We start from the raw sequence: 26,962 nt of genomic DNA, 5'->3' as shown, positions 1-26,962 counted from the left end.
AGTAGGGCTTCAGAATTTGAGCTTTTAATGAGTGATGTGGATGTTGCTAGGACAAGGATCATACTTTGGGAACTACTGCTCTATACTGGAGAACAGTCATAGGCTTTGAAAACAAAACCAAACCAACCTTTCTCTGACTGGCTTATTTTGCTTAACATTTTACCCTTTGGATCCATCCATATTGTTGCAAATGGCAAGATTTCTTTCTTTTTTATGGCTGAGTAATATTCCATATTTTTTGTGTGTATGCTGTTTATTATGTATATATATGTATCACATCTTTTTTTATTTTTTAAAGGTTTTATTTATTTATTCATGACAGAAATACACAGAGAGAGGCAGGGACATAGGCAGAGGGAGAAGCAGGCTCCCTGCGGGTAGCCTGATGTGGGACTCAAACCCAGGACCCTGGGATCATGAGCTGAGCCAAAGGCAGTTGCTCAACCACTGAGCCATCCAGGTTTCCAGACATCTTTTTTTTAAAAAGATTTTATTTATTTATTCATAAGTGACACAGAGAGAGGCAGAGACATAGGCAGAGGGAGAAACAGGCTCTATGGGAGTTGATACCAGAACCCCAGGATTATGACCTGAGCCAAAGGTAGATACTCAGCCACTGAACCACCCAGGTGCCCCTATACCACATCTTTTTTATCCATTCATCTATCAGTGGATACTTGGGTTGCTTTCATAATTTGGCTATTGGATATAATGCAATAGGAATGCATATACCCCTTCAAATTAGTGTTTTCATATTCTTGGGGTAAATACTTAGTGTGATTACCAGATCATAGGATAGGTCTATTTTTTTTTAATTTTTATTTATTTATGATAGTCACACAAAGAGAGAGAGAGGCAGAGACATAGGCAGAGGGAGAAGCAGGCTCCATGCACCAGGAGCCTGATGTGGGATTCGATCCCGGGTCTCCAGGATCACGCCCTGGGCCAAAGGCAGGCGCCAAACCGCTGCACCACCCAGGGATCCTGGATAGGTCTATTTTTAATTTTTTAAGCAACCTCCATACTGTATTCCATAGCAGCTGCATCAGTTTGCTTTTCCACAATGCATGAGGATTTTTCTTTCTTCACATCCTTGCCAACATGTGTTGTTTCTTGTTTTTCATTTTATATGACCATATATTCATGACTTTATTTTTGGACTCTCTGTTCTGTTCTGTTGATTTATGTGTTTTTTTTTTTTTGTTGTTGTTGTTGTTTAAAGTCTTTATTTATTTGAGAGAGAGAGAAGAGCATGAGTGGGAGAAGAGGCAAAGGGAGAAGGACAAGCAGACTCCACACTGAGTGTGGAGCCTGATGCAGAACTCAGTCTCACAACTCTGAGATCATGACCTGAGACAAAATTAAGAGTTGGATGCTTAACCCACTGAGCCAGCTAGGTACCCCTATGTGTCTGCTTTTATGCTAATACCATACTAGTTTTTTTTAGGTTTATTTAAATTCTAGTTAGTTAAAAGAGTATAATATTAGTTTCAGGTGTATAATGTAGTGATTCGGCACTTCTATATAATAGCTGGTGCTCATCACAACACCTGTACTCCTTGATCTCCATCACCTATTTAACTTAACCTCCCAGGGTGCCTGGGTGGCTCAGTTGGTTGAGCATCTGATTCTTGATTTCAGCTCAGGTCATGATCTTGGGGTTGTAGGACTGCTCTGCATTGGGCTCTGTATTTATTAGCAAGGAGTCTGCTTGGGATTTTTTCTCCTTCCTTTGCCCCTCCCTCCCTTCAAATAAATAAATAAAATCTTAAAACAAACCTAACCTTCCACCCACCTCCCATACTGGTTTTTTAAAAAACTTTATTTGAGAGAGAAAGAGAGAGTATGAACAGGTGGAGAGGAGGAGACTCCCCACGGAGCAGGGAGCCTTGATCCCAAGGACCCCAGGATCATGACCCAAGCTGAAGGCAGATGCTTAACGGACTGAGCCACCCAGGCATCTCATCCCATACTATTTTGGTCACTATAGTATTGTCATACGGTTTGAAATCAGGAAGTGTGATTCTTCCAGCTCTTTTCTTCTTTCTCAAGTTTGCTTTGGCTCTTCGGTGATTATATACAAATTTTAGGTTTGTTCTATTTCTGAAAAATGCCATTGGAAATTTGTTTGGGATTATATTGAATCTGTAAACTGTTTTGGGTAGTATGAAATATATAAGAAAAAAACCTATGCTTTGGTCATTCACATGACCAAATATGTTATTTCTCATAGATGTATTTGGTCTTCATCTACCATTCCTGACTCATAATCTCCAAAACCTTTGGAATTTCCCAAGTGCTGAGAGTGACTAAGTTGTCTCTTGTTATGTTAATGAGGTAACTTCTGGACCCCACTTAAGGATGGGGCTGGTTGCCAAGAGAATCAAAATCAACCATGTGATCAGATGGTTGGAACTTTCAGTTCCTCCCTCAACCTTGGGGATGGGAAAGAGTCTGAAGTTTGAATCAATTATCAATGGCCAGTGATTTAATCAATCACAATTATGTAACTAAGCCTCCATAAAAACCCAAGAGGACAAGGTTTGGAAAACTTCTAGGTTGCTGAAGAGATCTAGGGAGAGTGGTGAGCTCAGAGAAAGCATGGAAGCTCTATACCCTTTTCCTCCATGCCTTGTCCTATACATCTCTCCTATCTAGCTGTTCCTGAGTTATATCCTTTTATAATAAACTAGTAATCTAACAAGTAAATTGTTTCTTTGAGTTCAGTGACCTGCTCCAGCAAATTAATTGAACCCAAGGAACCTTAGATTTATAGGCAGTCTGTCAGAGATTCAGGTAACAATCTGAACCTGTGATTGGTGTCGGAAAAACTAAGGAATGAGTCATGAAAACTTCTGATTTATAGCTAGTTTGATAGAAGTCCAGGTAGCAACCTGGGATTACCGACTGGTATCTTAAGTGGGGCCAGGGGGACAGTAGTTTTGTAGGACTGAACCCTTAACCTGTGGAATCTGAGGCTATCTTCAGGTTGATAGTGTCATAATTGAATTATGGGACACCCAGCTAGTGTCCCAAAAATTGCTTGTTGGTGTGGAAATTGGTTATCAGGACCCATTTAAGTAGTGTGGATATTTTACCAATATTCTTCTAATCCATAAATACAGAATATCTTTCCATTTGTTTGTGTTTTCAGTTTCTTTCATTAATGTCTTATAGTTTTCAGTATACAGGTCTTTCACCTCCTTGGTTAAATTTAATCCTAGATATTTTATTCTTTTTGGTATAGTTATAAATTGGGCTGTTTTCTGTTTTCTTAATTTCTCCTTCAGATAGTTCATTCATTATTAGTGTACAGAAATGAAACTGATCTTTGTGTATTAATTTTGCATATTGCAAACTTTACTGAATTTGTTATATTCTGGAAGTTTTTTTTTGTGGAGTCTTTAGGGTTTCTATATATAATATCATGTCCTCTGCAAATAGAATTTTACTTCTTCCTTTCCAAATTGGATACGTCTTTTTTCTTGCCTAATTGTTCTAAGCCTTCCAATACTATGTTGAATAAAAGTGGTGAGAGTGGGCATTCTTGTCTTGTTCTTGATCTAAGAGGAAAGTCTTTCAGCTTTTTACTTTTTACTATTAAGTATGGGGTTAACTGTGGACTTGTCATACATGCCCTTTATTATGTTGAGAGTTTTATCATAAATGGATATTTATACCCACTTTGTTGAGAATTTTTATCATAAATGAATATTGAATTTTATCAAATGCTTTCTCTGCTCCTATTGAGATGATCAGAGGTCTTATTATTCATGTAATGAAAGGCTAGTCAGAAAGTTACCTGTTTAATGTTTTGAGGATAAGACAGCTAGAATATTTCTGGGGCAAATAGTAAAAGAAAAACCCAGCCCTCTTTTCTCATTTTTTTTTTTCCCGTGGGCAAAATCTGGAACTATTTACTGAAAGGTTATTGTTAGCTACTTGGGTAGAAACTTGTTAAGAAACTATCCTTTTTACTTTTAAGAGAGGAAGTTACTAAGTTGTCTTTGCTACTAGTATAATCAACCCATTTTTAAAATCACTTGAGTGATGTGATATATATGTGTGTAAATATAAGAATTTCTTTAAAAATTGTAACGTTTCATAACTTTTCCATATGATTTTGCTTTGAGATCAGATTATACTTAGGCAGACTCTTTGTTTTCTTTCAGGAATAATGCTACAAGGCATTTATGTAATTTACTCAAAGAAACCTGTGCCAGATCTGCAGAAAAGACAAAGAAATGTAAATATATTTCTTATTTTATGTGATTTTTATCAATTTATTTTTATTTTAATGGTGGGGGTGGATAAGGGAAGAAATTATTCTTTCACTTTTTGGATCCAATTTTGATTTGAACAAGTTATAAGTGCCTTATACAATTTCTTTGCATAAGTAGTAATTTGATTCTCAGTTCTTTGAGCTTTGAAAGCTCAAAGTGTTTTGAAAGATAATATATTTCAAAAGATACATACTTGACATTTGTAGTTGAAATGTGATCTTGAGGCTTTTTCTTCTCTTTGGAACAGCTAGCAAATTGAATTGATACATAGCTGTGTTCATAATAGAAAATACCGATGGACAGCTATGCTGAAGGCACAGTACTTAAGAATAGTACAATATTTATTTCAAATCTAAATATAATTCTCAAATTTCTCCTAAAGAAACATGCTTTTAAAATATTCTAATAAGGTTGTAGTATAAATATTCAAGTACACATTCTCATTTTATGCATACTCAATTTTACTTGTAGGAATGTTTTTCATTTTTTAAAAAATATTTTATTTATTTATTCATGAGAAACACAGAGAGAGAGAGAGGCAGAGACACAGGCAGAAGGAAAAGCAGACTCCATGCAGGGAGCCCGAAGCAGGACTTGATCCTGGGACTCCAGGACTATGCCCTGGGGCGAAGGAAGGCGCTAAACTGCCGAGCCACCCAGGGATCCCCCGAATTTTTTTCATTTTGATGAAAAACATAAACATCTTTTTTAAAAAAACAGCAGTATTATCTTTGTCATTAATTTGACACCAGCTCTACTTTGTTTATGCCAAGAATCTATTAGAAAATACTGTCTACCTGCTTTTTCAGCATAGCAGTATAGCTCCTGCTTTTCTTAGCTAAAATTTTATTTCTTAAAATTTATTTATGAGAGAGATAGAGAGAGAGAGGCAAAGACACACAGAGAGAGAGAAGCAGGCTTGCTGTGGGGAGCCTGATATGGGACTTGATCCCAGGACCCTGAGCCAAAGACAGATGCTTAAGCACCGAGCCACCCAGGTGTCCCTAGCTAAAATTTTATTTTATTTTATTTTATTTTATTTTATTTTATTTTATTTTATTTTATTTTATTTTATTTTATTTTTATTATTTTATTTTATTTTATTTTATTTTATTTTATTTTATTTTATTTATTTTATTTTTTTTAAAACCTAGCTAAAATTTTAATATCACAGTGTACTGCTTAAGAGCTTAGGCTAAGAGTAGACAGCCTATGCTCAAATTCAGACTTTCAGTTGCTGTCCACCTGACCATGAATAAGCTATATAATCTCTCTGACCTACTGTTTATTGGTTAATAAAGTGCCTCTTAGTGCTGTTTTGAGAATTAGGTTAGTTAATAAATTGCTTAGAACAGTGCAAAGTGCTCAGTGTTAGCTATTCTTATTTCCATTATGCACTATTACTAGGGTTTTTCTTGGGCTCTGCATATAGTACTTTGCTTTTGGACCTATAAATACTTACCAGAATGTAGCATACCTACTTAACAGAACGTAGGACACGACTAACAGCTCCTCTGTTACATCCCATTTATTTAACTTTCAATATTAGCTTTTCCATCCAGGTATAAAAAGTGGGGAAAAGTGGCTCAGTGGTTTATGCCACCGTCAGCCCAGGGCCTGATCTTGGAGACCCATGATCGAATCCCACATCGGGCTCCCTGCATGGAGCCTGCTTCTCCCTTTGCCTGTGTCTCTGCCTCTCTCTCTCTGTGTCTCTCATGAATAAATAAATAAAATCTTAAAAAAAGTGGGGAAAAGTATATAGATGGGGATGGAGGGATGGTGTATTGACTGCTTTGTAGAAAGTAACTTAGGCCATGGAGACAGGCTACTAGTTTTTTTTTTTTTTGTTGTTGTTGTTGTTTTTTTTTGTTTTTGTTTTTGTTTTTTCCCTCTGTTTAGTTTTATGCTAAGATGGTAGGAAGAGGTTTGAAGAATCTTTAAAAAATTTTTTTTGGTGATCTCTTAAATGAACCAATGAGCATATATATATATATATATTTTTTTTTTATATATATATATATTTTAAAGATTTAATTTATTTATTTGAGAAAGAGAGTGCACACAAGTAGGGGGAGAGGGAGAAGCAGACTCCTCGCTGAGCATAGAGCCCGAAAAGGGCCTCGATCCCAGGAAGCTAGATCCCAGGACCCTGGGATCATGACCTTAGCCGAAGGCAAATGCTTAACTAACAGAGCCACCCAGGTGCCCCCCAATAAGCATACCTTACTTAATATGACATGTAGATAGTTTTTCTTTTCTTAAAAAAGTCTTTAGGGAAGCTTGCGTGGCTCTGTCAGTTAATCCAGTGCTTGATTTTTGGCTCAGGTCATGATCTCAGGGTTGTGAGATCAAGTCCCATGTTGGGCTTTGTGCTGGATGTGGAACCTGCTTAAGATTCTCTCTCTCCCTCTCCCCTCTCCTTTCTCTCTCTTCCTCTCAAAAAAAAAAAAGTCTTTATACTTGCTAACATAAGCCCCACCTAGATTCTTGTCTTAAGCCTTTCCTCTTGCTATTGCAGTTTTTATGTCTTATTTATTCATTCACCAGTTTTTTTTTTAATTATTTATTTATTGAGAGGGGGTGTGGGGAGAGAGAATCCTCAGGTAGATTCCCCACTGAGCCTGGAGCCTGATTTGGGGCTTGATCCTACTGCCCATGAGAGCACTAGCAAGGCAAAGGCCACTTAACCGATTGAGCAACCCAGGTACCTCTCATTTACCAGCTTTTGCTTTTACTTTTATTTTTTAAGATTTTATTTATTTATTTGAGAGAGAGAGAGAGAGAGAGATATCTCAAGCCAGTGGAGGGGCAGAAAGAGAGGGAGAAGCAGACTCCCTTCTAAGCAGGGAGCCTGTATCCCAGGGCCCCGTGACCATGACCTGAGCTGAAGGCAGGTACTAAGACTGAGCCACCCAGGTGCCCCTTATTCACCAGTTTTTAAAGTGCATACTTTGTGTCATGAAATGTTCTGAAGGGTGAGGAAAACAACAATGAACAACAGTTTCTGCTCTTAAGAAGTGTGCATTTGGGATGCCTGGGTGGCTCAGTGGTTGAGCATCTGGTTCAGGTGTGATCCTGGTCTGGGATCAAGTCTCACATTGGGCTCCCTGCAGGGAGCCTGCTTTTCTCTCTGCCTGTGTCTCAGCCTCTCTCTCTCTGTGTCTTTCATGAATAAATAAGTTAAAAAAAAAGAGAAAAGAAGTGTGCATCATAGTGGAGGGACATAGATCATAAAAAAATAAAATATATGTATGGTAATAATAATTGCTTAAGGAGATTTTGGGATATTTTGGGATAGGATGACTGGGGAAGGATTATAGTGACCCTAATAAGTGAGGGAATGAGCCATGAAACTATTTTGGGAAATAGTAAGTGCAAAGTCCCTTAGATGAAAGCCTATTTAATCTTTCCAAGTCAACGAGGCTACTTTACTGTACCTTTGGTATTTCTGCCTTGGGTGTATTTTTTATCTTTTTTCTTGTGCACCATTCAGGAAAGTATCTTCTACTCTCTTCCAGTATACTTATTCTCTATTCACTATTTATAGTCTTTTTTTTTCTCTTTTTTTTTCTAGTCTGTTTTCAAATTCATCAGTTAAGGTTTTATTGTTTGTTATTGGTTTTTTCTGGTTCTGTAAATATTAGCTGATTTTTAAAATATCTGTAGTGTCACTTTTTAGACTTTCAATTTTATTGCTGTAATTTTTAAAAATTGACATGTAGTTGACAACGTTTCATTAGGTTTAGTTGTGTAACTTAATGATTTGATAGGTCTGTATATAATGCTATGCTCACCACTAGTATTCTTTGCTGAAATTTTTAAGTGCAGCTTTTTATCTACATGAATATAGTAAACATTGTTTTATTAAGGTTTTAATAAAGTTTATTAAAGGAGTTTATTTCTGGTCTGTTCTGTAGATTCTAGAGGTTTGTATAGTATACTTCATTATTTTTGATTATTTGCTTGAAACCTAGAATGGTGTCATATTTTCCTAGTTCTTTGAATGTTGAGCATTTTTTGGATTATATTCTGGACATTTTGAAATTATTATGTTGTGAGATTCTCAGTCCTTTTAAAATCCCTAGGAGAATATTTGTTTATTTTTTTTAGCAGACAGCCAACTTGGGTTCATGCCACAAATTCTATCTTTTGTGTGCTGGGTTCCAATATCAGTTCAGTTTTCAATGTCTTTGCTATGCTACTCTGGCTCTGCCACTCAAGATTAGGTCTGGGATGTGAATAGTGATTTATATTATATATTAGAGTTCAGTTTTCAAAGTCTTCGCTGTATTTGTTTTGGGTCTGTCTTATATATGTATATCCTTCCTTTTCCCCATGGGACTTGTGTCAATTCATGCACATAATTAGGTAATCCTCTTTTGGAGCTGTCTCTAAGATTGTCCCCTCATGCTCAGCCTCGCAGGGGCCCATTTTCCCTGTTCTTTGGCTAGAAATACTGAGTTTCTCTTGGAGTTTTATCTGTCCTTGCTGCCATGGGTGCTGCAGCTCTACTTCTGGAGCCATTCTTGGGATAGGGCTATGAGAGGGAAAAGAAGAAAAAAAAATCGGATTTCCTTTTGCTGCTCATGTTTCCTGTTACAGTTTTGTTGGGGCCTTACATTTGGCTAATGCTGGGAGGGGAGATAGGAAAAAAAAAAAAACTAAACAGGAAACTTAAACTTCACATGAGTCACTTCAAGATTTTTACTTTTTTTCTCCCACCCTACCTTCCTTTGCTTTCTTTTCAGAGTCCTGAAGTAGTGCTTTATGTATTTCATTCAGAGTTTTTAGTTGTAAGCAGTGGGAGAGAAAGGCTATAGTGGGATTACTTTGTCCTGACTGGCAATGGAAGGTTGTTTAGTGATTTTTTTTTTTTTATTTTATTTATTCGTGAGAGACACACACAGAGGCAGAGACACAAGCAGAGGGAGAAGCAGGCTCCATGCAGGGAGCCTGACGTGGGACTCGATCCCCGGTCTCCAGGATCACACTCTGGGCCGATGGCAGGCTCTAAACCACTGAGCCACTCAGGGATCCCTGTTTAGTGTTTTTGAATTATAATCCTCAATCTATTCTTGGTCTGATGATTTGTCAGTATCCTTTGAGAACTTTGGTTTTTTTTAAGAATTAAAGAAATCCTCCAGATTTTTAATTGTCTGCAACAGGATGTCTGAATTACTTAGCCATTACCAGAAAACAGTCCTTGATGCATTTCTAAAATACGTATCAGGGCAGCCCAGTTGGCTCAGCGGTTTAGCGCCCCCTTCAGCCCAGGGCCTGATCCTGGAGACTCGGGATTGAGTCCCACGTCCGGCTCCCTGCATGGAGCCTGCTTCTCCCTCAGACTGTGTCTCTGCATTTCTCTCTCTCTCTCTCTCTCTGTGTGTGTGTCTCATGAATAAATAAGTAAAATCTTAAAAAAAATACAGATCAAATCATGTTACTAATTCTTTCAATGACTTTCCATAATTTTTTGGATAGCATGGAGTTTGCACTTCCCTCCACCTTGCCAAATGTTCCCCATATACCCCATATATAAAGGCTCATGGAGAACTACTTGTTACTCCCTAAACAGGTTATTTTTCTGAGTTTTCGTGTGTGTGTGTGTGTGTGTGTGTGTATATATATGTTTTTTTTTAATTGGCTGATACTCTTTCATTCATCTCATTACCTCTTATTTGTCCTTCAAAACTCAGAATAAATATTGCCACTTTTGGGAAATATTCCCTAATTTTGCAGCCTGATTTGGTGGATGCTCCTCTTCTTTCACTTAGTACTCTTAGTATAGCTTAACCATATATTTATGAATTCCCTCAACAGATATTTATTGAGTGCCTATTACATGCTAGACATCTCACTATAATCTTAAGGGTAAGGGGTCATACCTTGATTGAGGATAGTCAACATTTTAGACAGTGTCTTTGAAGATAATAGGCAATAAATTAATGAATTAAAGAACAAATCTATTCTTAGATGTAGCTTTAAAAAAAACCTCTACTTTTTGTAATTGTTTTAAAAAAACTCTTTAATTGGTTCTCTATTGCACACAATATAGAATTATTTTGAATTCTTTAGCCTGCTATTCAAAGTACTGTATAAACTTTTTTATAGCCTTACCTCCTAACCTAAATTAATTGATTTTTGGGGAGGACTTTAAAGCTTTTGTAGTCTACTTACATTTCCATTGACTTCCTTTCCTTTAAAGCATGTCTAACCAAGTGTTAGTCTTTTTTATGTTTGAATATATTCAGTGATGGAAACTCACTAACCTCAAGATTGTCATTTAAGGACAGCTCTTATTTTTATTGAGCTGAAGTTTCTACATAGTTTCTCTTATTGTAATTCTCCTTAGAGCATATGGAAAAAGTATAAGTTATTTTTTATGTGCTCTTTAGATTTTTAAAACTGGCTTCTTGTCCTTTTGAATTTTGCCTTCTTTACCTTAGTTCAAGATTCTTCAGTATTTTTGTTATTTTGGTTGATCTGTTGAACATCTTTGTTATAGAGTTCAGGTCCATATGAGGTAATGTACTGTGTATAACTTAATCTGTGTAAGGGACTATTCACTGTCTAATTGCAGATGTCTTAATGAACTCTAAGGTCAGCTTGAGAGCTACTATACTTTATAGGCTTAGTGACTTCACTAATTAAAACCTTTAAATTTTCTTTTTTATTTCATTCTTTGCATGTACATTTAGATTTTTAGATCCAGATAGCATTCTTTGCACTTATCTATACTGGATTTAATCAGGAACATCTGTGTTTTAGTCATGTACCACTAATTACTAACTTTGGGATCCTGGTGAATAAATAATTTTATATATCACGCTTTCCTCATCCATGAAATGAGGGGATCACAGTTCCCTATATGTATACCTATATCTGTGTTTATGTGTGTGTGTGTGTGTATTCTTGGTGTGTGTGTGTGTGTGTATGTATTCTTGATCCTTATAATTCAAAATTTTGTCCATATGATTATTTCAATCTAGGTATACCAGTCTTTCTTTAGCCCAGGAAACTATATCTTTGGCTACCATCTGGTTTTTGGGCAATACTTATTATTTGTATTGGCCCTCAGTTCTTTTCTCTAATTGTTTTAATGTTTATTTTCCCCCCTTTCGTTTTTTTGTTTCCTATGTTTCCAATTTGACTTTTCAAGTGTCAGTTCTATCCTGCCCTTCCTCTAATTTATAATTCCCTTGTAATCTAATTAGCTAATCCATTGTCCCTTTCCTCATCATTTGTTTTTCTATTTAATTTGTTCCATTTCTTGCATTTCTGTTGTAGCCTATTCTTTCTTTATCACTCTACCTTCCTCTTTCATTGATTATATTTTCCGGGTTCTGTTGAGAATACTGGATAGTTTTCTGAAATTTTCATCTGGATTCTCTAGATAGAATTCATTTTCAGAATTATGTTATTCCTTTTAACATCTCTCATGGTGTCCCCTTTTCTTCCTTTGACAATATTTTTTCATAGGGCTTATATAGTTTTTCACACCATATATATCATTGAAAAAGTCAAGAGCTATCCAGACTAAATAAGCAAACTAGGTGATAAATTGACCTTAGTTCTGATTTGCCTCCCCTGGTTTAGTGGTTGAATCCTCTCTTCATATTCATAGTTGTATGGCACGTCACTGAACAGTTTCTAAAGCTTTCATCTTGTGTAACTCTACCCCTTCTGCCTTGTTTTCTGGTACTCTGATAAGTTTTGTAGAACATATGACTCTGAGCAATTTTAGTCAAAAAACTGAAGCATGCAAAACACTTTCGTATCTTGAAATATAAAAAATATTAATTTTTAATATCTTAAATCCTGATGTTGCTGACATAAGATAAACTTTAATCTTAGTAAATTTGGGAATTTTCACCCTTCTTCTGGGGTTGTATCTAAATTTGGGGATTCCCATATAGTACATGCTAGAGAAGTGGTAGAGTGGTAGAGAAGGACATTTATTTTTCAGTTATCTATCCATTGAGATTTTTAAAAAAGATTTTATTTATTTATTCATGAGATACAGAGAAATAGAGGCAGACATAGGCAGAGGGAGAAGCAGACTCCCTGCCAGAAGCCTGATGTGGAACTTGATCCCAGGATCCTGGGATCACAACCTGAGCTGAAGGCAGATGCTCAACTATTGAGCCACCCAGATGCCCTGATGCATTGAGATTTTCATTGTTTCATTTAGTATTCAGTAACTGGCCCACATAAGTTCCTCATTTATGCCCTCAGGGCCCATTCATGTCGGCTGGTTCTCTGTGCTTTATTACATCATGCTCAGCTGCACAGTGTTAGGACAAGGGAAACTGAAAATGTCTAAGGCCCTGTCTAGACATATATTTCATAGGCATTTCTTCTCAGATTTTGTCATCTTAGAGCCCTACTGAAGACAAAAAAAGTACAATCTCACTCTGCTCTTGGTTTGCCCAAATTATCTGGGGTTTTTGTGGTCCTCAATGCTGAGGCTTAGTCTGGTGAGTGTAGAGGGCTTCAGAACCTCTTCTTAAGTATCTGCCAGAACCTCATAAGCTCTCTTAGCCTCCTCCTTTTATTTTTCATTAAAAAAAATCATTTATTTATTTATTAGAGAGAGTGCATGAGCGGGAGAGGGAGAGAGAATCTCAAGCAGACTCTGCTCTGAGCATGGAGGCTGACTTAGGGTTCGATTCCAGTACCCCCAGATCATGACCTGAGCTGAAACCAAGAATTGGACATTTAACTGACTGCACCACTACCCATGCACCTTAACTCCCCTTTTAAAGGCTTCTTTCCACAAATGAGTAAATATTTCTTGGTGTAGAGGTTAAAAAGCTTCATTCTGATTCAAATATTTAAAAAAACCTATTGTTTATGTCCTGAACCTGCCCCTAACCTTCAACACTGGTCTTTTGAAGTTCAGAGATTTTTTTCTTTGCTTTTGGTTGAATCATCTCTTCTTTAAGGGAGCAAATGCTGAGAGATCTAGTTGCTCAGACTGGGGCAAAGTAAGTGTTGGAGTGGGGGAGGCAGAAAGGGGTTGGGGAAGGGAAGAGGGAAGGTAGGTAGTAGGGAGAGGTAGTGAAGTGGGGGGTGAGGAGATAGGTAGGTAGATAAATGGATAGATAAATATCAAGAAAAACAAAAAATGTAGGCTTATATTTTTACAATACTGCACATCACTACTTGGAATACTCAGCTACCAGAGTCCCTTTGTGCTACCTGTAGGACCTTGCTTCTGACAACTGTAAAGTACATCAAACCCATTTATTTTCTTTTCTGTAGTTTTTTTTGTTCAATTTTTCGGGACTGTCCTATTAGAAGAATGGCTGGAGGGTATTTTGAAAGTATTGATGTTATTGGTAATGGGAAGATTGGAGGTGTTGGCAACAGAATGCAGTTCTTTGGCACAAATAGTTTCTGAGCAGTAGAGAAGATGTGTTTCTAAGTGTATTAGGTAGTGAATATGAGAAAGAATAGGTGGAGAAGTAAAAACTATCTTTCTGTTCAAATGCTGATATGTTCTGCCTTTATTTCCTTAAATTTCCCAGCTCTTTAATATTCAGATAAAAATGGTTCAGTTCCTGTTTCATATGCTATAAGTCCAGAGTGCTTTCCATTATTTTTGAAAGGTTTAGAAACCTGTATTCTTCTGAAGTTAGTTCATATACCCTCTTTTCAGTTATTTGGCTTCTCATTAACAGTTGAGTCTATCATAGCTGTTGTGCTCTTGTTTGCCATTTGTTACTGATAATGTCGGACTTACACCCTGTTTAAATTTGATATGCTTTGTAGCACCTGGGTGGCTCAGTCAGTTAAGCATCCGACTCTTGATTTCATCTCAGGGTCATGAGTTCAAGCTTTGCATTGGGCTCCATGTTGGATGTAGAGGGTTTTTTAAAAGAAAAGTATCTTTAATGTGCTTTATGTGATGCTGGCCTCATTTGGGGGAATGATAAAGGGGCAACCCCACTTTCTGTTATTATTTTGTGCCTTAATTCTGGTAGAATCTATTGAATAGATTATAGCTAGAGGGAATAATTGCTTAGGTTAAAAAACATAAAAATAAAAAGGTGGTCAAGGATTTATAGGGGATTTCCTTCTGGGGTTACACCTATTCATAACCTTGTTCTTTGTGTCTTGAGGTTTATCTTTCTTTCTGCTTCCTCAGGTAGAGCAAGAAATCAGAAGAGTGGGCTTTTCATGTGTACCCTATGAATTGTAAATATACAAAGGAAAAATACTTGAAAGAATAATTGTTAAATCCCTACTCATTGTAAAAGCTAAAACTGTAAATATATTTTACAAAGTTTGGATAAAATCATGGATAGTAATTCTAAAACAGAAAATTAGAGCTTTTGAGGTTGAAGTACAATCATGTCTCACTGTGTCTTACTATGAAGTACTTATCTTAAAAGTTTATGTTGAAGTATAGTTGACATACAATATTACTTTAGTTTCGGATGTACAACATAGTAATTCAATAATTCTATACGTTTGATGATACTTTAAGAGACTCAAGATATACTAATATACTTCACTAACACAGAATTTTAAATATTTTAATGTTTTCCTGAGGCATTTTGAGTATTATCTTGTTGGCATCGTAATCATTTTAAAATTTAATTCTAAAATATTTTATGTTAATAATAGATGAATATGAACGAGAAGAAACTAGGCAAGTATATGTGGATCTAAATAATAATATTGAGGTAAGTGATAGTAAAAAGTTAAATATTTTAAACAGATCATTTCTAAGTAGAGTGATAGCTCTCCTTGATGTAAGGATTATTAATTTGTTGACATGTGATTATATCCAGTAAGATTCTTAAGGTTCTTTACTAGGTGTGTTAATGTGTTGTTAGTAGCTTTTGAATTTCCTGTTAGTGACACCTTTTAATATATCAAATATAAACTCTGTGTCAGAGACTAGCATATTATGACACATACCCATTAATTTGAAAAACATACAAAATATTATTAATCTGTGTCTGGTTGCTGCTTACTTTTCTTATCCCATCCCTTTTTGTTTTCCACTTTGCTTCTCTACTATAGTTGTTCTTTTCTTTTTAAGGTTCCTGAAATTTGCTAAGCTCTTTTTGATCTAGATTCTTTGACTTTGTTCCGTCTAGAACTTTTGTGTCCAAGATTTTATGCAAGTTTATAAGCTTCATTTTCCTTTTTTTAAATCCCCCTACTTTATCTAAAACACCTTTCCATTCAGTTATTCTCTATCTCCTTACCTCATTCAACTTTTCTGAAGAGGACTTAGAACTACATGACATTTATTTGATAATACATGTGTATGTGTAAGTATTCTTTCTTACACTGGAATGTAAGTTAGTTCCAGTAGGGTAAGGACTTTGTCTTATATCTCAAGTGCCTAAGACAGTGATTGGCACATAATAATAGATAGGAAATAAATGAATTGAATTCCTTAAATTTTGAACAAATAAATGAATTCATAAAATTTTGCAAATCAGAATTTGTTGAATACTGAATGAACTCATGCTGTCAGATAATGGAAGCGTAATTTGGACTCTAGTGGGGAGAGAACTCAGATAGGTTACACTTTAGTGGGGGGAAGACAGAAATTAAATAAGTAAGCCAAAAATAAAATTACAGATTTTAATATGAGCTATTAAAAATGAGTAGAATACCAACAATCATTTTGCTGCTGTTTGGTGTTATATAACATGTCTTCAGTGCCTTTAAGCACCTGGGAAGCTAATATAATAGACTCTCTTAATGCATTTTTAGTAAATTACTTAATTATTATAAATTATAGGTATTATTCAAAGTTGAGTGGTTTTAAATCTAATGATCATGAGACAAATTTATTAATATATTCATAATTTGAAGAACCTATTTAAAAAATGTAAGTATGATTCTTAAAAGTTAACCTTTATGTTTCAGAAAATGATAATAGCTTTTGAGGAACTTCGTGTGCAAGCTGAGAATTCCAGATTGGAGATGCATTTTAAATGTACGGATCTGGGGCACTTGGGTGGCTCAGTTGGTTAGCGTCTGCCTTTGTCTTAGGTCATGATCCCTGGGTCCTGTGATTTAGTCCCGCATTGGTCTCCTTGCTCAGCAGGGAACCTGCCTCTCCCTCTCCTCCCTGCTTGTGCTCTTGCTCTCTCTGTCACTATGTCTTTCTCTCTCAAATAAGTAAATCTTTAAAAGAAATAATTGTATGGATCCTATTTAATTTTCATATTATTGTACTGATGTTTCTCTTTTTATTAGATTCTTTTAATGTTTTCACACTGTCAGCTTGATGCTCCAATTGCTTTATTATTTTGTATTTTTTTTTAAAGATTTTATTTATTTATTCATGAGAGACAGAGAGGCAGAGACATAGGCAGTGGGAAAAGCAGGATCCCCACAGGAAGCCTGATGCAGGACTCAATCCTGATCCTGGACCCTGGGAGATCACACCCTGAGCCAAATTGCTGAGCCACCCAGGTGTCCCGCCCCAGTTCCTTTAAATTTTGTATTTGTTGTTTTGTAAACCCCTCAAAATCTTGTGGAATGTGGCAGGGAATTGATAATATATTAAAAATTACCTTCTGGCTTCAAAGCTACATTTTCCCTGAAATCAAACTTACTATGATTTGTTTTTATTTTATTTTATTTTATTTTTGTTTTTTAACTTACTATGATTTGTACTTAATTTTTTAGAAGTGTAATTTGGTCTTATTTTTACATTTTTTGAGTAAAATTTCATGTTAAAATAACACACACACACAGACACACAGACTTAATTTTTTAGAAGTGTAATTTGGTCTTATTTTTACATTTTTTGAGTAAAATTTCATGTTAAAATAACACACACACAGAGAGGGGGTGGGGTGCAGAGACATAGACAGAGGGAGAAGCAGGCTCCATGCAGGGAGCCTGACGTGGGATCTTGGGATCCGGGGTCTCCAGGATCATCCAGGATCAGGCCCTGGGCTGAAGGCGGCGTGATACTGCTGAGCCACCTGGGCTGCCCATCTTTATGATTTTCTTAATATTTTCTTTTTTCTAACTTTATTTTAGGAATTCAGTTTATAATACATTAGATATTTAAAATACGTGTTAAGCAATTTTATATTATGGTTAAGAATTCTGGTTAATAGGCTATTAGTAGTTAAGTTTTGGGGGGAGCCAAATATTATACATGAATTTTCAACTGTATATGGGTCAGCACCCCTAATGTTCAAGGATCAACTGTATATATATTTAAAATTTGTTACTTCAGATTATTATTTTTTTTAATTATTTATTTATTTATTTATTTATTTATTTATTTATTTATTTATGATAGTCACACAGAGAGAGAGAGAGAGAAGCAGAGACACAGGCAGAGGGAGAAGCAGGCTCCATGCACTGGGAGCCCGATGTGGGATTCGATCCCGGGTCTCCAGGATCGTGCCCTGGGCCAAAGGCAGGCGCCAAACCGCTGCGCCGCCCAGGGATCCCGTGTTACTTTAGATTATTATAAAGAATAAGCTCTTACATATATGCTATTGTAAAAATTATAGAATTTTTTTGTTATACTTTGATGTTTTTTAAATTTACTACTTTACTAAACAAAGTTGGCAGCAAGAAAATAGTAATTTAGCTTGTTTGAAACCTTTGGGGTTTAGTATCTAGATAAATAAGGAGGTGGAATAAAATGTCGGAAGCTTTAAATTCTGTTGTTATAGAACTATGTTAAGATATTAAACCATTTCTGCTTTATTTTTAAAGTAAAGGAAGATTATGAAAAAATCCACCACCTGGAAGAGGAATATAAGAAGGAAGTAAATGACAAGGAAAAGCAGGTATTTTTAAATAATCAGCTCTATTTTTTGTATTTGTTACTTCATAAAATACTTAAAATTTCAAAAGAAATCTGTATCAGCTTACTGCATGATGAATTTCTATGAGAATTTTAATATTCTGCATATCTAAATATTTAAACTTTTGCCTAGCAGAATTAATTTACATTGATTCAAACATGCATGCACTGAATGCCAGCCCTTTTAGAAAAAAATCAATGAATTTTCTACAATATTTATATCAGTGGGTAATCGGACATTGCTGTGAAAATATTTAAGAACTTCTGTTCAGATAAAAACTTTCTAAAATGTAAAGATGATGATCATTGACCACTCAACCCACGTTGTGCAGTTTAGTTTTAAATGCATTACTATTCGTGACACCATGGAAGGGGAACTAAAATACTCTTTTGCTTCTTTCTATTAATGTCATATAGTGGAAAACTTGAAAATAAGAGTCTGTGTTCTTAGATATTCACAAGAATGTCGATTTCAGGTTATGGCAACTTTATCAATTTCAAGTCAAATGCTTCCCAAATAGAAAATGATTTATAGAAAGGAATCCTCTTCTGTTTCGCCCTATTTTTTTCAGAGTTTTCTTCTTTGATTTGCCGCAAGATACTTTGTAATGATAGATAACAAGGATATCTACTTAAAAAGTTAATTGAAAGTACAGAGAAGATACTTAGAGGTTTCTTTAAGTTATGGTTATGTTATGCTTGAATCCTTTTTTTTTTTAAGATTTTATTTATTTATTCATGAGAGACACAGAGAAAGAGAGAGAGAGAGGCAGAGACACAGGCAGAGGGAGAAGCAGGCTCCATGCAGGGAGCCTGATGTGGGATTCGATCCCAGGGCTCCAGGATTATGCCCTGGGCCGAAGGCAGGTGCTAAACCACTGAGCTACCCAGGGATCAATGTTTGGATCTTTTGAAAGAGTTAACAGTTTTCTATGTTTTAGCTGAACTTTTAAACTAGATTTCTGAAAGAAGGCCTTTTAAGAGTTAAAATTGTGCATATTATAAGGAACGCAAAAGTAAAAGGAAGTGCTTAAAAGCTTATTGGAGTTCTGGATGCATGAGCAGAGCTTGTAGATTGTTGGAGTTCCCTGTACAATGGTGGTGTGGCCAACTGGTATTTTGCTATGGACTTCTAAATGTTATTATTTATAATAATTTTTTTTCTGGAGTTCTCCAAATTCCTGCTTGGGGATAAAAACTTGGCCAATGGCATTTTGGATTGGGGTTGGTAGGGTAGGAAGGACAGACTGAGTCTCACCATTCCATATGCTGATCTTTCAGTTATATCCTTCACTCCCAACCCGCCCTGTGCTTGGAATACCAGGTTTAGGGATTTTCCTTTTCAATATGACTATGCATCTTTTGCAAAAATTGGGTAGGGTTAGTTCTCTGACTACATTGGCTATCAAGGAGTAGAGTCCAAAAAAAGAAGGTTAAGTGGGCCTAGGGATGTCTTAATACTTTTACAGACTTCCAAATAGTCTCCTTATACTTAGTCTCCTTTTTCATACCTACTTTCCACAGTTTCTGTTGCCTCCAATTCTTGAAACATTCTGGAGTTCTTTGGTTTTGACTTATTTTGCTTCTCAGTAGTTATCTTTCCTCTGTGGGCTCTTAGGTTTGACCTTACTTTTCTATTCTCAATCATTTTCCATTCCTTCCAACTGCTTTCCTTTACATGTTGTGGTTTGGGTTATAGAAGTCTCAAGGTTTCATGGGAGATGGAGTCTGTCCTCCTATTTTTTTTTGTTTTTGTTTTTGTTTTTTTTTGTTTTTGGATGATTTGTAAATGAAATAGGGCAGTGGGGTATTTCCTGCCATCTTGAATTTGCAAGTCTCCGGCTTGTCTTTTTAAGTTTATCTTTTACCTTCTCATGGACTCTATTTTCTAGTCATCTGAATATTTTCAGTTCTCTAAATGAAGCATAAACTCTTGATCCTTTGTGCTTTTGTATGAGTTAGAACATTCATTTTTTCTGTGTTTGCCTGATTAATTTCTACTGTCTATCCGGATTCAGTTCAGTACTCTGAAAAGGACTAATTTTTTATTATATCTCCTAGGGCTGATTTAGGTATTTTTTTTCTTGATTCATATAATAATTTTTTCATATTACTAAAAAAATTTGAGTATAGTTGTTTGTTTCCTGGTCTAGGCTCTGAGTTTTTTTTTTTTTTTATGCTTTCTAATCAGTATATTGAGAAGACATTCATACATTTCAAGGATTGCTTAATTTTTTTAAAAAAAGATTTATTCATGAGAGACACACACAGAAAGAGGCAGAGACATAGGTGGAGAAGCAGGCTCCCTGAAGGGAGTCTGATGCAGGACTCAATCCCAGGACCCCGAGATCATGACCTGAGCCCAACAAAGTAGATGTTCAACCGCTGAGCCACCAAGGCATCCCAAGAATTGCTTAATTCTGATATCTAGATTTAAACTTGTGGACATGACTTTTCTTAAACATACAATTAAAGCTCTTCATCATAATTTGGTATACTACCAACATTAAATTACAGTTACTTTGGAACAGAAGTTAAATGGTTTAGAGTAAGCCTATACCTTAAAAAACACCTTTCTATCTGTCTCATACATGCGAATTAACTTCTCCACATGAATGTCTCTTCACTCCAAGTGACCCTGCTCCCCAAGTCACTACTCTGAAGCTTATCATGGTCCAAAGAGAAGGAAAAAAGTGTAACCAGGAGCCAAAACCCCCACTAGCTCCACCTTCTTTAATTGTCTGTTCCTCCTTCTTTGTCACATAATTCCCTTTTCTTTCCATCGGAGAGCACTTCATAAGCTTGAGAAATCTGTTTAAACTTTTCTCCTTCATTTGGATTCTTATCAGGATGATACTTAAAATATAGTTTCCTATAAGCCTTTTTCAGTTCTTCTTGAGTGGCATTGGGTTTGACTCCCAAAGGATCATATTTAAGTAGTTACTTTCACCATATTCTACAGCTATCATAGAGGCCAATGTCGGGGAGCAGGAAGGAGGACATTGCTGGGTGCACCTTAGGCAGCCACTGCTCCTCTGCTTCTCACCAGCTGTTCTGGAAAGTTCCTAGGCCCTGAGTTTCTTGAAGTTAAGTTCCCTCATCTCTGTATACACAATGCTTACTTAGTATGGTCTGTGGAACAGAGTAAGTGCTCCATAATATTAATGGAATAAATGAACCAACAGATTTTATTACATTTCTTCTAAATGCTAACTTTAAATGAAAAAATAATATTGGATAGATCATATTAGTTTAAACATTTATTGAATGAATGAACACAATGTAAGTATATTACTAAATGCCCAGGCACAACCAGCTAAAAAGCATATAAACAAGTACATAAAATAATCATAGGTGATGGTAAATGCTAAGGTGTCATATTTAATTTTTCATATCTATAATGTATTACTTAAATATTTCCTTTTTAGGTATCACTGCTATTGCTCCAAAATACTGAGAAAGAGAATAAAATGAAAGATTTAATATTTCTGCTAGAAGAATCCAGAGATAAAGTTAATCAATTAGAAGAAAAGACAAGTAAGAATTTACATAAGAAAATATAACAATGAGTCTTATGTATTACCCTTATATTTAAAATTTTGGTTTTCATTATAATTTTGTTGTAATGCTTTCTAGTGCTATAATTCTCAACCTGGATTGGATCAGTTGGAGGAGAATGTAGTAGAGTCACTTTCAGGAGCTTTTTCAACGTACATGTGGTCCTCTTTTTACTTTTCCATACTCTATCCTTCTTCAGAATGTCAACAAAATGCTCCAAAAAACAGAGATGTATTTTTTTTCTTTTGTTTACTGATGCATTCCAAGTGCCTAGAACAATGTCTGACATACAGGACACTCAATAAATATTTCATAAATGAATGAAAACATGGGGAACATGATCTAGAGGGAGTATTTCTGGAGCAAGATATTTGGAAAGGCATTAGGGAAAATTGCTTGTTGAACTAAACCTTTGATAATTATCATTTCACTAGACAGTGAATTGGAAGGGAGAATGTAGGCAGAAGAAATGCCTTGTGCAAATCCTAGAAGTGTCAAAGTTAGGATATATTTGAAACACTGATTAGTGTGTCTTTATGCTAGAGAACTCAGGTAGATGAGACTGGAAAAGAATGATTGGATCAGACTATGAAGAATCTTGAATGTTATGTTTAGAGTATTTTATTGAATATTTTTTAAACTTGTTTAAGTGACAGGGCACTTGGAAGGCATAATACACTTTGTGAAACACTGTGCACCTTTCAGAGCATCATATAGATTTTGTGATATTCATCTCTTTTCTCTTAAAAACATTCTTTTTCACATGGCAAATATTATCTAGTCCTGTGAAACTATGCCCTTCATTTTACCTTACAATTATTAATACATCCTATACTCCAGATATCATGAAATTAACTTCTCCTACATTTTACGTTCTTCCTATGTCACCTTCATACTTTTGACTACTTCCTCTGTCCAAAAGGAGGGACCTCTTATTTCCACTCCAGATATTTTGCCTAAATTCCAGTGAACTCTTTCTTCTTTAGAATGGTTTAACCATTACTCATCTGTGACTGGGTGCCTTGCAGGAAGGGACTGTCTCTCATTAAATATCTATGTAACTCAGTTCCCAGCATACTGCTATGTACATAGTAGTTAAATAGTTGTTAGGATAAATGGATATTTAATCTTATCATATAACCTGGACATAATATACTGGTAACAAGTAACTCTGTGTGATTCTGTAGACTCATAAGCACTGAAATGTATTCATTTAAGTTACTTTTCATTTGTCCCATGTGTATCTTTTATTCTTTTTTTCTCTATTTCATTTTGGAAATCTTCTATCCACCTGTTTCCTAATCTTGCCTTCTGCTGTGTCTAATTTGCTTTTAAACAAAAATGGAATGGAATTCTAAATTTTGGATTAATCATATTTTTTTCCTTCTAAAATATCCATTTTATTACTTTTTCAAATTCCAATTCTCTGGAATTTGAATTCTCTTTTTCTACATACTGTATGTTTGTATTTTTATTAAAGTATAATTAACATATAGTATTATATTTCAGATATATAATATAATGATTTAATTTTATACATTACTCAGAGCTCACTGAGGTACCAAACAACATTACTACATTATGACTATTTTCTATGCTATTCTTTTCATCTCCATGACTTACTCATTTTATAGGTAAAGTTTGTACTTCTTAATCCTCTTTATTTATTTCATGCATCTCCTTTTACCCACTTTCCCCTCTGGTAGCCCTTGAGTTTGTTATCTGTATTGAACAGTCTGTTTTTTTTTTTTTTAACAGTCTGTTTTTTGTTTTGCTTTTTTGATTCTGTGTATAAGTGAAATCATATGGTATTTGTCTTTCTGTGTCTGACTTTATTTCATTTAGCATAATACTCTCTAGGTCCATCCATGTTGTCACAAATAGCAAGATCTCATTCTTTTTTATATCGCTGAGTAGTATTTCATTGTATTTATATACCACATCTCTTTATCCATTCATCTATTGATGGTCACTTGGGTTAATTCCATATCTTGGCTATTGTAAACAGTGCTGCAGTAATATAGGGGTGCATATATCTTTTTGAATTATTATTTTTGTTTTCTTTGGATGTATATCCAGAAGTGGAATTGCTGGATTTTATGGTAATGCTATTTATAACATTGGTGGAATTTTTATACTGTTTTCCACAGTAGCTGCACCAATTTACATTGTCAGCGGCACTGCATGAGGGTTTCCTATTCTCTACATCCTGCCAACGCTTGTTATTTGTTGTCTTTTTTATTCTAGCCATTCTCTGACAGGTGTGAGGTGATAACTCATTGTAGTTTTGATTTGCATTTCCTTGATGTTGAGTGATGTTGAGCATCTTTTCATGTGTCTGTTGGTAATCTGTATGTCTTTTTTGGAAAAAATATCTATTCCAGTCCTGTGCTCATTTTTTAAAAAATATTTATTCGAAAGAGAGAGAGAGAATATCAAAGAACAAGTCAGAGAGGGAGGGGCTGAGGGGGAGGGAGAAGGAAAGGGAAAGAATCTCAAGCAGATTCCATGCTGAGCAGTGAGCCCACCTTGGAGCTTGATTTTAGGATCCTGAGATTGTGACCTGTGCCCAAACTGAGAGTTAGATGCTCAGCTGACTGAGCAACCCAGGAGCCCTAGGTCCTCTGCTCATTTTTTAATTGGATTTTTTTTTTTTTTTGGTGTTGCATTGTGTAAGTTCTTTCTGTATTTTCTATATTAATCCCTTACTGGACATATCATTGGCAAATATCTTCTCCCATTTAGTAGGTTGCCTTTTTGTTTTATTGACGGTTTCCTTTGCTGTAAAGCTTTTTATTTTGGTATAGTCTCAGTAGTTTATTTTTTGCTTTTGCTTCTCTTGCCTAAGAAGATATATGCATAAGTAGGTTACTGAGATGACGTGGATGGAACTAGAGGATATTATGCTAAGTGAGATAAGTCAGTCAGAGAAAGATAAATACCATATGATATAACTCATACATGGAATTTGAGAAACAAAATAGATTAATACAGGGACGGGAAGGAAAAAAAGATGAAAATTGAGAGGGAGACAAATCATAAGAGACATTGAACTCTAGGGAACAAATCGAGGGTTGTTGCTGGAGGAGTGGGTTGGGGGAAGGGATAGTTGGGCGATGAGCATTAAGGAGGTCACTTGATGTCATGAGCCCTAAGTATTATATGCAAGTGATGAATCACTGAATTCTACCTCTGAAACGAATAAAAAATAAAAAGATAAAATTAAAAAAATATGCTGCTGAGGACAGTGTCCAAGAAGTTACTACTATGTTTTCACTTAGGAATTTTATGGCTTCAGGTCTCACATATAGGTTTTTAATCCATTTTTAGGTTATTTTTGTGTATGGTGTAAGAAAGTAGTCCACTTTTGTTCTCTTAAATGTCAGTTTTTAGTCTCGCCAGTCCCAATTGAAGAGACTGTCTTTTTCCCATTATATATTCTTGCCTCCTTTGTTGTAGATTAATTGATTATATAGGTGTGAGTTTACTTCTGGGCTCACTATTATGTTCCATTGATCTATGTGTCTTATTTTTGTGCCAGTACCATACTATTTTGTTTGCGACAGTTTTGTAGTGTATCTTGAGATCTGGGATTGTGATACCTCCAGCTTCATTCTTCTTTTTCAAAATTGCTTTGGTTATTCAGGGTCTTATATGGTTTCATTCAGGTTTTGGAATTATTTTTCCTAGTTCTATTAAAATACTATTGGTATTTTGATAGGGATTATATTGAATATGTAGTTTGCTTTGGGTAGTATGGAATTTTTTTTTTTTTTTTTTTTTTTTTTTTTAGTATGGATGTTTTAACGATATTAATTCTTGTAGTTCAAGAGCATGGAATGTCTTTGTGGCAAGGTTAGGTAGCTAATAAGAGGATGTAGAATAATTTGAACCCAGGGAAGAGAGCATGAACTTCTTTTTTTTCTCTATTGTTTTTATGATGTTTAAAAGTGAATGCACACATACAAAGCACATAGACTAGTAACTAACACTTAATATTTAGTGAATGTTAGCTGTAGAGTCAAAAGCTTTTTCCCCATAATATTTCAGCATATAAATATAATATTTTATTTTAGTTATTTAAAGATTTATTCATTCATTTATTTGAGAGAAAGGGGGGGAGAGAGAGAGAGAAAATGAGCAGGAGGGGCAGAGGCAGAGGGAGAGAGAGAGAGAATTGCAAGCTGACTCCATAGCCCAATGTGGGACTTGATCTCATAAGCCTGAGATTGTGATATGAGCTGGAGTCAAGAGTCAGAGATCTAACCAACTGCACGACCCAGGTACCCCTGAATGTAACATTTGAGAAAAATCTAAAAATCAAGGTGGGCAATGATGAAAATAAAATATGGAATAATTTCACCATTAGGAGATAAATTACTTGTAATATTTTTGTGTGTCCTTTCACGTGCACTATTTATATAACTACCATTTAAACTTGCCCTTTTGTGAATGTGTATTGAAATTGGTGATTAATAAGTCATCATTTTTGGTGGCTACATGGTATGCCATTGTGTGTATGTACCATTGTAATTAATCTATCTCCTGTTGTTTCAATGTTCAGCTGTTATTAAAAACGTAGCACCAAAAATCTTTGTATATTCACTGTTGAGTGCTTGGGAGATAATCTTGAAAAGTCAGTAAAAGTAGATGATGACCAATATCAGAGCATTTGTATTTGCATAATTATACTTCATTTTAGAGTATTTCATTAGAAGAATAAAAGTAGTTGTAACAGATAATTCGCTTTCTTGGTATGTATTTTTTATTAAGTACTACCAATTCACAACTCTCTTTTTTAGAATTACAGAATGAAAACCTAAAAGAGTCAAATGAGAAGCAGAATCATTTGATATCAGAACTAGAAGATATTAAAATGTCTTTGCAAAGAAGTGTGGTATGATATAAAAACCTATTAGTGTCTGATAAGCCTCATACTATGAATCAAATATTTATTGAATGCTAATACTATATACAAGGAACCAGAACTTCAAGTAGAGAAGATAAAATCCTAGTCTATAAAATGCTTATAGTTCAATTAAAAACATTGGATAAAAACACATCAAAAGTAATAACTAAAATAGTTAAGACCATGCTAGGTACCAACAGAGTGATTCAGGCAAAAATTGCTACACTAGTTCTAAAAATTGAAAGAACCCTATGGGCCAGGAGGACTCCATTGGGAAGTTGGGACTATAGATTGGCATTGGGAGAATACTGAATTGAAATAGGAGTACTTGAGTGGGCATTCCAGATTGCCCAGGGTGGTGTAAAGGAGGTGGGTGATAAGAAGAGAGCGAAGGGCAGCGAA

At 35.3% G+C, this 26,962-nt stretch overlaps 1 protein-coding gene across 7 annotated transcripts in view; it reads left to right on the top strand.

The window, feature by feature from the left end:
• Positions 1-26,962, top strand: part of SYCP1 (synaptonemal complex protein 1) — a 143,773-nt gene that overhangs the window by 9,904 nt on the left and 106,907 nt on the right. For 6 of the 7 annotated variants that reach the window (XM_077842750.1, XM_077842749.1, XM_077842748.1 and 3 more), the window contains 6 exons: positions 4,173-4,246; positions 14,919-14,977; positions 16,182-16,251; positions 18,003-18,076; positions 21,522-21,630; positions 26,454-26,548. In XM_077842750.1, the coding sequence (XP_077698876.1) occupies positions 4,173-4,246; positions 14,919-14,977; positions 16,182-16,251; positions 18,003-18,076; positions 21,522-21,630; positions 26,454-26,548 (481 nt within the window). Of the gene's footprint in view, positions 1-4,172; positions 4,247-14,464; positions 14,487-14,918; positions 14,978-16,181; positions 16,252-18,002; positions 18,077-21,521; positions 21,631-26,453; positions 26,549-26,962 lie in introns of those variants that run through there. The other variant, XM_077842753.1, reaches the window with a different exon arrangement.

The sequence above is a fragment of the Canis aureus genome, chromosome 12 (genome assembly GCF_053574225.1).
Source record: "Canis aureus isolate CA01 chromosome 12, VMU_Caureus_v.1.0, whole genome shotgun sequence".
Taxonomy (NCBI): Eukaryota; Metazoa; Chordata; class Mammalia; order Carnivora; family Canidae; genus Canis; species Canis aureus.
This window is presented reverse-complemented; position numbering and strand designations above follow the sequence as displayed.